Source organism: Tenrec ecaudatus, chromosome 1 (assembly GCF_050624435.1).
Source record: "Tenrec ecaudatus isolate mTenEca1 chromosome 1, mTenEca1.hap1, whole genome shotgun sequence".
Lineage (NCBI taxonomy): Eukaryota > Metazoa > Chordata > Mammalia > Afrosoricida > Tenrecidae > Tenrec > Tenrec ecaudatus.
Genome location: NC_134530.1, coordinates 306,731,864 through 306,750,769, shown reverse-complemented (window position 1 = coordinate 306,750,769; position 18,906 = coordinate 306,731,864). Strand labels below are relative to the sequence as shown.

The 18,906-nt window shown below is 39.1% G+C and overlaps 1 protein-coding gene across 1 annotated transcript; it reads right to left on the bottom strand.

Moving 5' to 3' along the window:
* Positions 1-372: 372 nt before the first annotated feature.
* LOC142437527 (olfactory receptor 2W1-like) lies at positions 373-1,332 on the bottom strand. The gene has a single exon (XM_075540646.1). The coding sequence runs from the start codon at positions 1,330-1,332 to the stop codon at positions 373-375; it is 960 nt and encodes a 319-aa protein (XP_075396761.1).
* Between the last annotated feature and the right edge of the window lie 17,574 nt (positions 1,333-18,906).

Below are 18,906 nucleotides of genomic sequence, written 5' to 3'. Positions count from 1 at the left end.
TCACTCACAAAAGCATGTGTCCTTGCAGATCTTAGCAATAAGAGTAAAACTACAATACTTATTATAAGAAACAGTTTCCACAGGGTTTGAGAAGGAGTTTAATTTATTCTGCCTATGTTAACTTACCCCTTTGTATTATATTTCAAGCAAAAAATAAACTTCTTACTCATTTTGACTGAAGACTGTCCAATAAGAAGAGGTATGAAAGACCTAATCACACAGGGTATCACTTTGGTTGTAACCACAAAAGATTTAAACACAAGAATTCCTCTAACAATTGCTCTCTGTAATCTAGGGATTATATGTCTCAGTAAAACTGAAAGCTGATGAGAAAATGTGTTTCATTGTCTTATTTGTGTTAAAATTATCCTATCATTTCCACCTCCTCTTCCCTTTGGTAGATTCATAATCAACTCTCATGAGCTTCCTCAGTGCATTCTTCATGTCCTTGTTCCTCAAGGTGTAGATGAGCGGGTTGAGACTGGGAGTGATGATGGTGTAAAACAGGGTGAGGAATTTACCCTGGTCTTTGGAAGAACTGTTACCTGGCCTCAGATACAGGTAGATGATAGCTCCATAGAAGATGGACACCACAGTGAGATGAGACCCACAGGTATTCATGGCTTTTCGTTGGCCAGCTTTGGACTTCATTCTCAGCACAGCTCGGGCAATGTAACCATAGGATATAAGTATAAGGAGGAGGGGTGTAAGGACAATGACAATGCCTAAAGCAAACACCGACATTTCAACTGCCGTGGTGTCTACACAAGCTATCTTGACCATAGCTGGCAACTCACACAAAAAATGATCCAGAATGTTCTTTCCACACCGTGGCAAATTCAGAGTGAGTGTGCACAATACTACAGAATTGGCCAAACTGATACCCCAGACCATGATAATCATCTTGAGACATAGGCTTGGGCTCATGATTACCAAGTAATGCAAGGGTTTACAAATAGCTGTAAAGCGATCATAGGACATAACCGCCAGCAGAAGGCACTCAATGGAGCCCAACCACATGTAAACATAGAGTTGAATGACACACCCCACATAGCTGATGGTCTTATCCGGTCCCCACAAGTTAACCAGCATCTGAGGCACAATGCTGGTGGTGAAACAGAGATCGAGGAATGATAAATTCCTGAGGAAAAAATACATTGGTGTGTGCAGATGGGCATCCAGGAGACATGCAAGAATGATGGCTGTGTTCCCCACCAGGGTAATTAAGTAGAAGACAGTGACAACTCCCGACAGGACCGTCTCCAAACTGGGATGATCAGAGAAGCCAAGCAGAATAAATCCAGGTAGAAAAGTGTAGTTTTTTGGATCCATGCCCCTTCAATACCTAAACCCTGAATTGATAGGAAAAGGAGAAAGAGAAGAAAGAAAAGTAGTAAGGAATGGGGAAAAGCAGAAAAAGATAATAGGGTCAATACAGATTTACTCACCACTCACTGCCATCGAGTGATTCCGACTCACAGAGACCTTACAGGACAGAGTAGAACTGCCCCGGTGCTTTCTGAGACTCTCACCTTTACAAGACTAAACAGCTTCTTTTGGCAGCCCAATGTGTAAAGCCACTAGAGTTCTTTCAATACAGACTAGACAACTTAATAGAGATACAGAAGAAAGAAAACAGAGAAAGTTTGCATCAATAATTGAAAAATAAGTGGATAGAAAATATTCCAGTCACCTAACCTGGTAATTTCTGCAGACTCTCTTATGATGATGAGCTATAATTACATTTTCTATGTAGGTGACCTTAAGGAGTTCACTTACAAGTAAATTTCAGAGTTTGGAATACATGGGGTTCTTAAATGATGTGACTCCCTCATTCTCTATGAAGCTAGTAGCATGGTATAACGAACACATTTTCTTATTTGGTCAGAGAATTCTTCTATAAATCAATCCATTGGTTAATGTCTGAATTCAATAAGGGAGTTCCTCTTTTTCTGTATGTAGTTAATAGCATCTTTGATATACTGGCTGGTGAACTAAGAAGTCTGGACTTTCCCATCAGCACCTTCATCTCCTTCACCTTCAGTTATGAAACTTACTACCAACATGGTAAATGCGTATGTGAAAGAATGTTACCTATATTCTCATCTTTTAAAGTTTTATACCATGCAAACCTCTGTTAACTCTCTTCTGGACTGTGATAGAATAATTTTCTACCCTTATATTCAGTCTTATCCCTTTATCTTATTAGAAGACTTAACAAGAACATGTCATCTTCATGCTTAAAAATCACCAATGGTTTCCCATTATACTAAAGAAATATTAAATTATTTTTTAATCATTTTATTGGGGGTTGATATAATTTTCATCACAATCCATACATACATCCATTGTGTCAAGAACATATGTACATTTGTTGCCATCATCATTCTCAAAACATTTGCCTTCTACTTGAGCCCTTAATATCTGCTGCTCATTTTCCCCTTCCTCCTCACTCCCCTTAACTCATGAACCCTTCATCCTTCATAAATTATTATTTTGTCATATATTACACTGTCCAACATCTCCCCCCGCTTTCTTCTCTGTTGTCCCTCCGCCATGGAGGAGGCTATATGTAGATTCTTGTTATTAAATTCTTCAATAGGGTCAAGCTAGACCTGCATAATTTGGTTCCTACCTGGACTCATATTTTGTCTGATACATCATGGTACTCCTATTTGGCGTTTAGTCTGTTTTTTTAACAGGACAACTCATGCCCTTCTCCTTCTTCCAAAGGAGACAAACCAGAGACTAAATCTTTACAGAATTCATACTCATCTGCAGCCTCCTTTTGAAATGTTTCTTAATGAGAGATCAGTCCTTTGAGCCCACAATCTCCTTTACAATATACCATGTACATGGAAATCCTGAGGAGTGCCAACAGGGCGTCATCAGACAGCCTATGTTCACATCTCATCTCTGCCCATGATTAGCTGTGTGATTCCAGGCTAATTACAAAGCACTTCTGTTCTCAGTATTCTCATCGCTAAAAACAGGACCAAAGATAAGTTGAAAGCAATGCTTATGATATAATGCACCTCAGAAGCCCGTAGAAGAAATTACAATCATGCACCATGTAGGTTCATAATTAACCTTCCCCCTGTATTATACTATGACCTTAAAAATGCAATATGATGGCTAGTGCCCTTTGTCCCTAAAACCGCTTCCTCAGATGCATATAACTTTTGACTAAATAAATGCCTAAGTGTGCTATGAATAATGATTTTTAAAGTCACCAATGTTAGTATTTTCCTTACACTTAAATTTTGGGCTGTATCCTTGTGAAGTGAACTGAATAGGAAGGTGATAATTACTGAGAGGAAAAACCTGGTTTTATCTATGTAGTAAAAAATAACTAATTTAGCCCCTAATAAATTGTTTTTAAAAAAATAACTAATTTATGCAGTTGGGTAAAACATAACTTTACCTATCTCTTCTTGAAGAACTAGTAAGTTCAACCTTGGAGCAGCGTGATAGAGATGCTGTTCCTCCAGACATACGTGAGCATATCAGAACTGCTTTTAATTTTTACCAATTGAACAGCGATCAGTAGCCCACCTTCACAGCAATCCATTATTCCACAGAGAAAGACAAAGTCTTACTTCCGGAAGCAAAAATAACATCCAGAACATTTCCTTGAAGAAAAAAAGGCTTTAAATTTGTTTTTGAAAAAGGTCAATTCAATTCTACACGTGGGGGGGTGTGTGTGTTAAGTGCAAAAGATGAATTTGTTCGTTATGCCATTTCAAATGCATTTCCTCAATACTTTTAACGTGCAGTTCAAACTTGGGCAATCATCCAACAGTGTGCACATCCACAAGGTTAACTGAATACCCTGGGTCAAGACACTCATGTCATGATGGACTGGGGTGATTCCTTCAGAATTTCCTTTCCAAGAATAATGACTTGTTCCTGGTTTCAGCTATTGAGCAAGAAGGACTGCAAGGGAAAAAGACACCTCTTCAAAATGTGTCAGCAGCAGTCACACCACTATAAGTCCACAGTGTCTGAACAGGGGCAGAAGTGAATAGTGTTTATGGATGGGTGTGTTAAGTAGAATTGGGTGTGTGTAATTGCACCTAACTTCTGAATAAAACATGAAATCTATATTGAATTTCATTGATTTTTATGTAAATGAAAACTTTAGTTCATATAAAATTTTAATTCATTTGGTATTTCCTGAATGCAAAAATATATCTAGAAAAGAAAACGTTTCTACAGAGATGGATAATATATATTTAATCTTGGACTTCAAAGAGAACACCAGAAAAATCAGTCCAGAAAGTGCAAGCTTTCTTTCTTCCACCTCCAACAAGTTGTTTCCCCATTTCAGACAAACTACTTTCTAAGAGATATGAAAGTCTTACATGACTGTGCTGCACAGAGAGGCCCCGTGGTGCCTGCTTCTCACTCCGGATGGTAACAGATCCTGGTTCAGCATTGGCTCGCCAGCCTGTAGCTCTCTCAAGTGCTGCCTGTGTTGTCACTCCCAATCCCTGACGTGTGTTATGGGAAAAAATGCCTGGCAGGACTCCTCCTTCTTGGACATGTGACTTCAGATAAGGATGAAACCTGTCACAAAGTCTCACAATTTTTAAAGAATTTGCAAATAGGTGTTGATCCTGGAGAAATAGTACACAAAGCAATCTGTTAATTAGAACTTGAACTACCAGCTTTTCTGTTACCCAACTTGTTAACTATTTGTACGCCAGGGACTCCAATTCAGAAGAAGAATGAAATACAATTGCCCCAAATTGCCTGAAAATTCATATTATGAGAATAGTATCTAAACCAACAGGACTGCATCCAACTAGCCAACTACCTTCACTAAAATGCTAAAGATAAACCCAGTTGAAAAAGCAGTATGGAAATTAGACCATACCTGGGTTGTTCTTGTGGGTTTTTTTTTAATTGCACAAGAATGCTTCATTGTGTGATTAAAAAGTAACTGTTATATAACTGCAAAAAAAAGACATGAAATTTTTGCAACTACAAAAATCAGTTATCACTCCTGCCTTGAATACTTTTAGCCTTCCGGAGAGTACAGTCAATTCTGAATTGGCTTGCCTCTGCATTAGACTTGAAAAATCTTTTTCAAAGAGCAAATGAAAAAGGGGATAGGCAGGGGAGGATTAAGATTGTATTCTCTCCTATACTTTGACCCTGGAAAGTGTGGGTCTGCTTATAAAGGGGAAAAAAACATATACGCAATCACAAGAAAGTTTAACCCTGTGCAGAATTTATCATTATTTTCAGCAACACACAGCAGGCTGTGCTATGAAGAAAATGCATAGCAGAGGAGAAGGCTGGGAGTCTGAGGAACTAGGTAAGGAAACAGTGGTGACACAGAGATAGAGGTGATTACAACATTTGCATCAATTCCAGAGTTCACATTCCTTGCTTGTGTTCCTTGAAGAGCCACTTTTGGAGAAGGCCAGAGTCAGACCAGACACCTCTATGTATAAAGGATGGAGCCGCAGTACCACATGAAGCCTCCTCCTCCACCAGCTGTGAGGTGCTGTGGAGTTTGGCACTTCTACAGACAACAGAACACACGTACTTTATGCTAATCAACATCAAATGAAAAAATTGTTTTTAATCTCTCTTAATACAACCTAGAACCTTTATAGAAATTTGGGCTTCCATCAAATCCTTCCCAATTTCCTTAAAGGAGTGAGTAATGGAAGCAAGCAAACCAAGATTATAAGCACAAAAGACTGCATTTTAAACATGATCAATAACTTTTAAGAGACAGAGATGATTGAATGTCTCTTTAAAAAAATCTGTTGGCATCAAAGAACAAAAATCATATCATTATGAATGAGGGCAGTGTGAAGTGGGGACCCAAAGTCCATCTGTAGACAACTGGACATCACCTTAGGGAAGAGTCCCAGGGAGGAAATGAGCTAGTCAGGGTACAATGTAGCAACGATGAAACATACAACTTTCCTCTACTTCTTAAATGCTTCCCACCCGGTGCCACCGCATTCATGATCCCAATTCTACCTTTCAAATCAAGCTAGACCGAAGATGTACACCAGTACAAATAAGAACTGGAAACACAGAGTATCGAGGACAGATGATCCCATCAGGACCAGTGGTGATACCAGGAGTGTGGGGTAAAGGTAGGGTAGAAAGGGGGAACTGATTACAAGGATATACATATAACCTCCTCCCTGGCGGACAGACAACAGAAAAGTGGGTGAAGGGAGACTTCAGACAGTATAAGACATGACAAAATAATAATAATTTATAAATTATTAAGAGTTCATTAGGAAGAGGGGTCAGGGAGGGAGGGGGGAAATGAGGAGCTGATGCCAAGGGCTCAAGTAGAAAACAAATGTTTTGAAAATGATAAAGGTAAGAAATGTACAAAGGAGCTTGACACAATGGATGGATGTTTGGATTGTGATAAAAGTTGTACAAGCCCCCAATAAGATTATTTTTAAAAGGAAAAAAAAGGAAAAAAGGATGGTATATGCTTTGAGCATTTTACCAGGAGAAACAAGCCACTGGAAAAGGACATTATGCTTAATAAAATACATAGTGAAAAAGAGAGATGGATGGAGCCTATTGGCTGCAACAACGGATTCAAACAAAACAAGAAAACAATGATGAATGACTTTGTAGTCTGTAACTCTGTTGTACATATCACACTCTAAATTCACTCCCATGAGCCAATTCTGACTCATAATGTCCCTATCAGACAGAGTAGACCTGTCGCTGTGTGTTTCTGAGACTGTAATTCTTTACAGCTATAGAAAACCTCCTCTTTCTCGTGAGGAGCACCTGATAGTTTCAAACTACTGACCTTGCAGTCAGCTACCCAATATGTAACCCCTACACCACCAGGGTTCCTTCACTGGGTAACGTAAATTGGAATCAGCTCCAGGGAACCTAAAAAGAAACCACACTAGAGGGGTACACACACCTACGAATAATCAAAACTTTTAGATCAAAAGAGCATAATTTACCCAAGGGCAATGTTCAATAGGATTAAGAAGAACGGAGGAATCTCAGAAATGAGAAACAATGAGATAGGCAGTGTGACCTTGTGGAGCGTGCAATCAATATGATGCAAGAAAGTATGAAAAACTCTATGAGCTTTTACCCTACTCACAATAAAAAGTTAAGGAAAAAATCTCGAATTGTATGTTTAAATTTTTTAATTGAGGTTTTAATTGACAGCAGTCGAGTAGATCCCAACTCCTAAAGACCCTATGTACAGCAGAACAAAACGTTGCCCAGTCCTGTACTGACCACGCAAGTGTTCCTATCTTTGATCCATGAGAAGTGTCAACTAACATATTGTAAAGTGCACAGATCCTTAAAGTACGGATAGAGACGTTTTTTTTAATGTAGGAAACTTTTTTAAATCATTTTATTGGGGACTCATAGAGCTTTAATCCCACTCCATACATACATCCATTGTGTCAAGCGCATTGTGCATTTGTTGTCATCATCATTTTCAAAATATTTTCTTTCTACTTGAGCCCTTGGTATCAGCTCATCATTTTTCCCTCCCTCTACCACCATCCCTCCCTCATGAACACTTGATAGTTTATGAATTATTATTTTTCATGTCTTACACTAGTGAATGTCTCCCTTCACCCACTTTTCTGTAATCTGTCCCCCTGGGAGGGGGTTATATATAGATCATTGTGATCAAATCCAACTTTATCCCCCCACCTTCCCTTTATCCTCCTGGTATTGCTACTCTCATTATTGATCCTGAGGGGGTTATCTGTCCTGGATTCCTTTTGTTTCCAGCTCTTATCTGAACACATACACATGCTCTGGTCCAGCTGGATTTGTAAAGTAGAATTGGGGTCATAATAGTGAAGGTCAAAGAACTAGAGGAAAGTTATAAGTTTCATCGGTACTATACTGCTCCCTTACTGGCTTGTCTCTTGCTTGTGACCCTTCTGTAAGGGGATGTCCAATTGTCTACAGATGGGCTTTGGGTCCCCACTCCACACTCCCCTTCATTCACATTGGTATGTTTTGTTTTGGGGTTTTTTTTGTTCTGGATCTTTGATGCCTGATACCTAATCCCATATAAACCTCTTCATCATAGAGGCTGGTGTGCTTCTTCCATGTGGGCTTAGTTGCTTCTGAGCTAGATGGCCGCTTGTTTACCTTCGAGCCCTTAAGACCTCAGATACTATATTTTTTATAGCCAGACACCATCAGCTTTCTTCACTACATTTGCGTGTATATCCCTTTTGTCTTCAGTGATTATATCGGGAAGCTGAGCATCATAGAATACCAAGTTATTAGAACAAAGTGTTCTTGCATTGAGAGAGTACTTGAGTAGGGTTCAATGTTCGTCTGCTACCTTAATATTTAACTTATAAATATATGTTCATAGATCTATTTCCCTATCTTCTTTACATATGTACATGCCTGTATTTCAGGTAGTGACTTTCTATATCAGCATGTTGTTGGGTGCTCACAAATGGTTTGTGACTCACAGCAACTCATAAGAATGAAGCACTGTCTAGAAATCATTGTGTTGTTTAAGCACATTGTTGCACCTATTGTGTCAGTCCATTTGCTCTATTTACACATATAATTATTACCCAGATGAAAATACACGACTCTATTGCAACATCCTACAAGACTCTCTATGCCACTTGCCAGACACTAACTACACCAAAGATAATAACTATATCAATACCCATTTCAAGGATAAAAACTTTTCTGACTTGTATCAAGCAGATGTTTTACTATATTTTTAACTCTATATGAGTGAAATCACAAAATAAGAAGTCCTCTACAACTAACTTCTCTCTCTCCACATTGCCTTAGAGATTTATCCAGGTCGTTACATAAATCAGTGATTTATGTGTCACTGCCCTTTAGAATTCCATTCTATAAATACATCACTTTTAAGAGAGCTTTGACCAGTTTCTAGTTGCTGCAGATCAAATGTGTGCAACACAACAACTATGTGTTGAAATTCTAAACTCTCCTACCAGTCAATAGCACACTTTTGGGAAGTAGAGTTTGTTCTGTTAATAAGGTCATACCAGGAGGGAATACATCCTATCCATCTCTGAGTTACAAAAACATCTGACTACATACACAGTCTCACAGGATGAATAGTTCATATGAAACAAGATTCAAGTCGCAGATGAAACCATAAGCCCAATAATTCCAAGGATTTCTGATAATTGTAATAGAAAAAGGATCATCCTGTAGAGCCAGAATGTAGGTTCAGCCATCTGGCTTACACAATTGTCAGAAAATAAACTTCTGTTCTGTAAAGCCACCCTTCTGTGGTAACTTTCATTACAGTAGCATGAGGTGATTAGGATATCAACTTCTCATTATCATGGATAGAGCTGTTGTCATCACACTTGTGCAATTCTTATAGCAAACATAAGCACTAAATGCTACTGGACTCATACCAGGAATTGAATAGTGTAACTTTAATGGATACTGCCAAACACTTTTTCAAAGTGATCAAATTACTTTATACTCCCACCAGTCCTGTAAAGAATGTTCCAGTCACTTCAGACTCCTGACAGGACTTTGCATTTTCTGTCTTGCAAAATTTTAGCTGTTCCAGTGAGTGTGCAAATTATATCTTGTTTCTCTGATGACTAATGATACCACGCATCTTATATGTTTGTCTTCATTTCCGTGTTTTCTGTTGTGAAGTGTTTTTCAAACCTTTTTGCATATTTTGACTAGTTCATCAGTGTTTCATCCTATTGGTTTGTAAGAGTTCTTCATCTGAAAATTCTAATATCGTCCAGTCCATGGATTGTCTTTTGATTCTTAATACAAAGGGATTTCAAAAGTTCATGTGTGTGTGTGTTTTCATATTTTCATGGGAAAATATGATTATCTTTCAATTCCATTATTCCATGAAGCTTTGGATGAGGGAAACAAATGTACAAAAGTGCTTGACATGGTGGATGGATGTATGGATTGTTCTAAGACTTGTACAAGTCCCCAATAAAATTATTTTTTAATGAAGAAAATAAAGGATCATAAAGATTTCTCTTTTTTTCCTCAGTTAAATTTTGTGTTCAACTCTGGTCCCGAGTCACACCTAGTGTTGTGTTTGTTTCACACTTTACTTCCCCTTTAATTGCTTTATGCAACTTCACTAATACTGACTGTACTATTTACATTCAATGGGCTAGAAAGTCAGTAATCAATTCTCATGTTGGTGTGAGGCCTTGGTCAGAAAAGTAGAGTTTAATTGAAGAAAAAATATATTTAATTTTCACCATTAATATTTCCTATTATAACTTACTTTTTAAGGTACCTGTTATTTCACAAGTATGAAGTAACTGATCATCTTTATAATCTTCAGAACACACAATAATACAGATGATTTCTACTTTATGAGTTCAGTGTGTCTAAATATATTATTGTGACTTGAGTTAATGATGGGTCTATACATTTATTAAGGGAATAAAAGATAGACGAAGTATGTGAAGTATTAATCTTATTTGCAAACCAAATGCAGAAGAGACCCAAATCAGAGAGAAAATAAAACTAGGCAAACACATAAAAACAAATAAATATCTATCAGCATAAAGAATATCACTCTGGGTCAACACTGCTGCGGGAACCACTCACTGCCTGGCCTTCACTGTGATCTTGCCTATGAGCGTAACTCCCCCAGGCCTCTGTGGCATCCTACACCAAGTGGGCACACTGCCCCACTACCTTGAGGCAGGGTTGGAAATCCTCCAGCCCCCTGGTCAAGTGATCGGGATCAGCGATCTTATTTTCTGTTCTCTTTCTTCTCTCTCCCTTTACCCTTTCACACAGCAATTGGTGTCGGGGAGCCCAGTTTTGTTTTGGGGGTTGGGTGTTTTCTTACTCTTTTTTTTTCCTTTTGTCTTCTCTCCTCTTACCTTTCACACGCAACTGCTGGCTTGCAGGACACTGCCCTCTCCATAGGGCACCTCCACCTAAAGAGTGCTGCGCATCTCACAAGGGAGCTACGACAGCCCTGTCCAGCGCTCTATGCTGCTGAGGAAACCTCCGCCTACCTCAACAGTGGTTTTGCCGACTAGGGCAATTATGCACTAAAAGGGCACAACTTCTGGCCAACTTAGGGCAGGGTTTAAATCCCTCCATCCCCATGTTCAGGTGTTCAGGGATTAACTATCTCTTTACTCTCTTTTTTTCTTGTCTCTTCTTTCCTACTACAGTCAGTCTTAGCGAGTATAGCAGTGTGTTTGTTTTTTTCTTCTTTCTCTTTCTTTTCTTTTTTCTCTCCCTCTATCTATCTTCTGTCTTGTCTTTTTCTCTCCTCCACCTCTCTTTCCTTCCACATATCACTGCTGATTTCCAGCCCCCTACCCTCTGCCTAGGGCAACTCCACCCACCCAGTGGGGAGAGCTCCAGCCTTCCCCCTGTGGTAGTGCTGTACCTGGCACAGGACAGAGCTCACCTGTCTCTTTATGTACTTATTTATATATTTTTCTTCTTTCTTCCTCTTTCACTTTATCTGCTTTTTTCCTTATTTCTATCTTTTTACTCTTTCCCATCAGTCTCAGAAGGCTCCATTTTTCTTTTTTTATTATTTCTTTGTTATTTTTGTTTCTTTGTTTTTGTTTTGTCTTTGCTTTGTGTGTATTTTATAATTCTGCTCTTGTCTTTGCACTCTCTTCCTCTATTTTCTTTCCTTCCCCCTCTCTTTCCTTCCCCAAGCCACTACAGGCCTCCATGTCACTCCCTTCCACCTAGGGCAACTCTGATTGCCCAGTTGGGGGAGCCCCCACCCACATTTGATGGCTCTATATGCAGTAGAGGAAATCATGCCTGTCTTCCTCTACACACCAAATGACTGGGGGAGCTCCCCTTTAAATGGCTGGGGAACTCCCGCCTACAACCCAAGGCCCTACAAGTAACTGGGGGAAATCCTGCCTGCCGTTTGTGGTGCTTCACATTTCTGTGGGAACATCTGCCACCTCCATGGAAATCTCTCCAAATAGGTAATTCACCCTGCCATCCAAGGTGCTCTAGACCAAGGGGGAGGGGGCCAACACAAACACACCCTCTGTAGCACTGCAATTGCAGAGGGAAACACCATACACCATCCAAGGTGTTACAAGCCTAGTGGGAGAAACCACCATGGCTTCCTGGGAGATCAGCAATGAAGTGCCATCCTAATGGGCCCACAACCACCCGACTAGTCTCCCATGAGAGAACTATCCCACTCACAATCCAAATAACAGAATACTGGTTGGATAGGGTAAGAGTGGAACCAGAGGAAGATACAGTGGCAACCTGACCCCTCAGTGCAGCCAGCTTCAGGTAGTTTAATGAAGCATTCATACAAGACCCCCAAGAGAGAGCCCAGTGCTGTTCAACTCTGGGACATGGTGCCATCTCCTCTAAAACAACACACAAACAGAAACAGGCTCAACAACCTCAATGAAAAATCAGGAGAAGCAGAAAACTATACCAGAAGAATTCATTAATCTAATGATGTGCATAGAAGAAGCAGGCATTGACCTGTCACAGAAAGAAATCTTCAGAATTCAGCTTGGAGTAAAATGCGATAAGAGGGAAGCAATACAGATAAAGGGTGACATGATAGAGGAGATAAAGACACATGCCAAGGGAAATACAAGAACTAAGGGATGAAATAAGAAAATACAGAGCTATGTCTGATGCTATGAAGATTAACAATATTAAAATAATCGCACTACTGTTACAAGACACAACAAAGAAGTCAATGGCGAAAATAGCCAGAGAATTCTTAGAGGAAAACTTCCCAAGCTTAATAAATGAAAATCAGGAAATCATTCAGGAGGCCGAAAGAACACCAGCCAGACTGACCTCCAACAAGAACTCACCAAGACACATAACAGTTAAATTATCCAACTATTAGGTAAAGGAGATAATCATAAGAGCAACTAGGGAAAGACAAATAGTCCCTTATAAAGGTACCCAAATAAGAATATGTTCAGACCTATCAGCGGACACAATGAATAAAAGGATGGAGTGGAGTAACATGTTCCAAAAATTGAAGGAAAATAACACAAACTCAATAATACTATATCCAGCCAAATTATCTATTAAGGTACACTGAGAAGTGAGTCTTCCCAAACAATGAAAAACTCAAAGAATACATAAAAAGAACCCCATCCCTACCAAAGATCCATGTCTACCCAGTATGGGCAGAAGATCAACACTCACTGAGCACAAATAAGATACCATAACAAAAAACAACTCCACCCAGAGGGCCACAAAGAGAAAACAGCACCCAAAATAGCATTAGATCAATGGTGGAAAGAATGAACCACACACACAACACAAACTGGTAAGATAGGTAGGAAAACACCCAATACAAAAAGTACATGACATCACAGAGTCCACAGATGGGTGTAATAACACTGAATTTCTATGGACTAAACTCAGGCATTAAAAGGCAGAGACTAACAGACTAGCTTAGAAAACATAACCCATTAAAAACAGGCTGAGTATTAAAAGCTGGAAAAAATATATAATAAGCAAATGGTAATTTTAAAAAGCAGGAGTAGCAATCTTAATCTCTGCCAAAATTGATATCAAGATACAAGCCATAACAAGAGACAAGGAGAGGCACTATATAATCCTCAAGGGAACAGTAGACAAGGAACCGGTGAGCATAATAAATTTATACATTCCCAACAAGAGAACTGCAAATGTCATAAATCAAAAACTCCAAAGGATGATAAAAGAAATCACAGGCTCAACAATTATAGTAGGTGACTTTAATATACCACTCTCTGGGGAAAAAAACACAGATCACAGGGAAAGAAACTTAACAAGGAGGCTACAGATCTAAACAACACTATTGGACGACATGACCTGATAGATATAGTCAGAGTTTTTCCACCCAAACACAGAAAAATCACATTCTTTTCAAATCCACATGGCACATACTCAAAGGTAGACCACATCCTGGGACATATGATGAACCTGAGTAAATTCAAGCACATAAAAATTATACAGCCTTCTCTCTCAGACCACTATTCCATAAGCCTAAAAATCAATGAAAGAATGATGAAGAAAACCAGGGCAAACAATTGGAGGATGAATAACTCCCTATAGCAAAAGGAGGGGGTATTTGCCCAGGAAGTTTCTAGAAACCAAGGAAAATGAAAATTCAACATACCAAAACCTTTGGGACACAGCAAGGGCATTTATCAGAGGAAGCTTGATAGCAACACATGCACACATGAAAAGGGAAGAGAGAAGAGAGACTTATGATTGATATACTGGTACAAAACTTACATCAATTAGAGCCGAGTAAACAGGACTTTCCTACTAATAGCAAAATGAAAGAAATAATAAAAATCAGGACTGAGATACAGGAGAGGGAAATTCCTCAACTATGGGGGGAAATAAGGCAGCTAAAAGTTGGTTCTTTAAAAGGATTAACAGTATTGATAGACTTCTGGCAAACCTAACCAGAGAAAGAAGGAACAAATTTCAATAGCAAGCATGAGGGATGAAAGAGGGGACATAACAGCAGACCCTAATGAAATCAAAAGGATAAATACATCATAGTACAAAAGTCTGTACTCTAAGGAATTCAACAACTTGGAAGACATGGACAAATACATGGAAAAACACTCCCTACCCAGATGAACGATCCCAGTTGAACGTCAAGATTCTCAACAAACCCATTGCTATAGAAGAAATAGACGAGTTTATCAAGGGAATAGCAACAAAAAAATCCCCTGGACCATTTGACTTCACAGGAGAATTCTACCAAGCATTCACGGAAAAACTGACACCAATTCTATACTAACTCTTCCAAAACAGAATAAGAGGAGAACTCCTTCTATGAAGCCAGTATAACTCTAATACCTAAAGCAGGAAAGGATCCCACAAGACTTGAGAACTACAAAAAAAAATCCCTAATGAACATTGATGCAAAAGTCCTTAACAAAATACTGGCTAAGAGAAAACAAAAGCATATAAAAATTATTCAGCATTACTAAGTGGGATTCATACCAGGGATGCAGAGAGAGTTCAGCATACTAAAGACCATTGGTATTATCCACCACATTAGCATTAAAAATTATAAGAACCAGATGATAATATCAATTGATGCAGAAAAAGCATTCGACAACATCCAATGCCCATTCTGGTGTAAGACACTCTAGAAAATAGCAATGGACAGAAAATTCCTCAATATTATACAAGTTATATATGAAAAACCAACCTATGTGGTAATCATGGGGGAAAGATGAAAATGATTCCACTGAAAAAGGAACCAGACAAGGATGCTCATTATACCCACTCCTATTTAACATCATACTGGAGGTCCTAGCAACAACATAAGACAAATAAAAGACATCAAAGGCATTCATCTGGAGAAGGAAGAGGTGAAACTATCGTTATCTGCAGATGATATGATTTTATATATTGAAAATCCACCAAACTCCACAAGTGGAGTGTCAGAAGCAATGGAGGAATATGGCAGAGTGGCAGGATACAAGATGAACAAATAGAAGTCTATGTGCCTGCTATGCATATCAGACAAGATCACAGAAGAGGAAATTTAAAAGGTAGTACCCTTTATAATAGCCAAGCACAAAAATGAAATATCTAGGGATATACCTGATCCCCCCAAAAAAAGATTTGTACGAGGAAAACTACAGAACACTATTAAAAGAAACCAAGGTTGACTTCAACAAATGGAAGAATATCCCATGATCATGGATTGAAAGACTCAATACAGTAAAGATGTCAGTTCTGCCCAAGGCACTATATAAGTTTAATGCTAGCTGATATGAATACCATCATCCTTCTTCAAATAGTTGGAAAAACTGATTGCCTACATCATATGGAGAGAGAAGAAGCCCAGAATTAACAGAGAACTCCTCAAGAATAGGGACAAAGTGGGAGGACTTGCTCTGCCTGACTTTAGCACATATTGTACAACCCCAGTGGATATTCATACCAGTAGAAAAGAGCTGAAACCTCAGAAATAAAAACATCAGCATACAGACAACTGATTTTTTATAAGAGCCAAAAAATATATCACATGGGAAGCATGTGCCCTTTTCAGTAAGTGGTACTGGAAAAATGGATATGTACCTGCAGAAAAATGAAGCAAGGCTCTTATTTCACTCCAGGCACAAGAATAAATTCAAGGTGGATCACAGACATTGAGATAAAACCCCAAACTGTAAGGGTCATCAATGAGGAAATCAGGACAAACCAGAGAACCTTGGTGCAGGGAAAATATAGGCTATCAGAAATAGGGAAGGATACAAATACAGAGGAGTCACAAATTGACAAATGGGATATCGTGAAAATAAAACACCTGTGTGCATCTACAGAATTCACCAAGAGAGTAATAAGAGAGCCCACAGACTAGAAAAACATCTTTAGCAATGACAAATCAGACAAAGACTTTATTACTAAAATCTATAATACTTTGCAAGCTTGCAGTAAGAAAATAACTAATTCCCACTAAGGAGGTGGGCAATGGACCTGAACAGAAGTTTCACAAGGGCAGAAATCCAAATGGCCAATAAATATAGAGAAAATGTTCCCAATAATTAGCCATAGAGAAATTCAAATTAAAACAATTATGAATTACCACCTACTACCCTCAAAGATAGCCCAATTTAAAAAATCACAAAGTAACGAGAGTTGGAGGGGCTGGTGGACCTGTAGAATGTATAGCCTCTATGGAAATCAATCTAGTGATACCAAAAACAGATGGAAATCAAGCTATCATATGACCAGCAATCACCCAACTGGGCATATACACAAAAGAGGCAAGCAATGAATGCATAAAGCACATTGCCACATGGAATGAACTGGAGGACATTATGCTAAGCGAAGTAAACCAAGCACAAAAGGACAAGTACAACATAAGTCCATTAACATAAGCTTAAAAATTGAGCACATGGGAAAAGCTACTCTATACATACAGTCCTGGGGTGAGGTCCAGATACTAGGGTAGCACCCAAACCAATCCAGCGATTCATAAGGCGGCCAACTAAATAGGAGGGGGAAAGAAAGAGGAAAAACAAAGAAACTGTTTGGTGGGTGAATAGGGCACTAACCCAAGGGGAGGGCATTGTTCATATCTCCACAGAAGAGGAAGAGAGAGTCTAGTCTGCAACCCGGTGCATCAAGATGTGAATACAGCATACTGGCAAGTACCAGGGAACCAATAGAGAGGTCTGCGGGGCTAGCCCCTATCCCAAATATGTGGACACACACACACACACACACACACACGCCTCCCAGAAAAATGCTCTTCAGAGGATAGCACTGAAGCTACAGCTTGGGGAGAGCGGCATGTCTGATTAGAGCACACAGGAGATGCAACGAGGAATGAAGAAAGAGGAAAACACATCCTGCCCACCAAACCCTGAGGACGATGTTCCTGCTCAGAGCAGACAATGCACACAGAGGACCATAGGGCCAGACCCACCACGAGACACAAAAATCCCTCGCTGAACAATAGCACTCCGGAGGACAGCACTGGAGATACGGCGCAGATATTGTGCCCAAGCTGACCCCATAACTCTGGCGCCAAACACTAAGGACATGCAACAGAGCAGCAAGGGAGCAAAGTGATAAAATCCTGGGGAATACCAAAAATAGACTTTGGATGCAGAGTGTGGCACCCCATCAGACTAAACTGGAAAACACTCATAAAGGCCAACAAGCAGACCTTGAACTATTCATAGGCTTTTCCAGTTTTGTCTGTGGCTTCCTTTTCGTTGTTGTTATTTTGGTTTTGATGTGTGTGTGTGTGTGTGTGTGTGTGTGTGTTGTTATTGTTTTGTTGGTTTTAACTTTCTCTGTTGGGTTTTGGGCTTTGCCTGGTTTTGCACTTCTTAATGTCTCTGCATGTCTATCTCCATAAGATAGGCAGGGTAAACAAGATCAGCTTTTTGAAAATACCAGCCGCTTTGCAAGAAAAAGACCAGGGTATGTACGCCCTTAACAGTTAAACTAGGAAACACATAGGGGCAGTACTACCCTGTCCTAGAGGGTCGCTGAATTATACTAAGTTTATGAACACACTTTGCAGTGGGTGAAGGGAGATGTGGGACAGTGTAACATATGACAAAATAATTTATAAATTATCGAGGATTCATGAGGGAGGGGATAGCAGGGAGGGAGGCGGGAAATGAGGAGCTGATGCCAGGGGTTTAAGTGGAGAGCAAATGTTTTGAGAATGATCAGGGCAATGAATGTACTAATGTGATTTATACAATAGATATGTATAGATTGTGATAAGAGTTGTATGAGCCCCTAATAAAATGATTTCAACAAAAACAGAACACAATTTGCAAATTCTAAAGAATTGTGTGGGATGGCTAGATACATCAAGAATACAGAATTAGCATTGCACCTGCATATTCTTTTTGGGGAGCTAGTGAGCCATCTCTGAAAAAAAAGCCTAAAAGAAATATTATGTGGAAGATAAGAACATAGCAAATGCTCTACATCTTATTAAATATAGTTTATGTGTGTTGTTATTCTGTTGTTCTAATTGTGAAAGCATATTATCCAGTGACTCCTCTCTTTTCTAGGTGAAGAATCATGAAGCAATAAAAGAGAAAATATTGTCATTTTTATATTCAAGCAACATATTCTTCTAAATCTCTCTAGATTTGTTACAACAATTAAATGCAGGATCTTTTGAAGAAAGGAAATTCAAAGCTTAATTCCAAACTCTACACACTTTCCTATTAAAAGCTGCAATATATCTTGATGACTACAAATGACAAGACACACTCAGTGTATGGATTTCCCCCACATACCTAAAATACCATAATTACCAAAGTTCCCAGAAAGTTCCTGATTCCACAGATGAAAGCTTACTAATCTCAAACTCGCCATATTTTCTTTCCAATTTCAGAAAATCCTGGAATAAATGCTTCACAAATGAAGGAGAAGTTAATA

What these genes read in the sequence shown, in the direction of transcription:
- LOC142437527 (XM_075540646.1), bottom strand. Translation starts at nt 1,332, where the DNA reads ATGGATCCAAAAAACTACACTTTTCTACCTGGATTTATTCTGCTTGGC.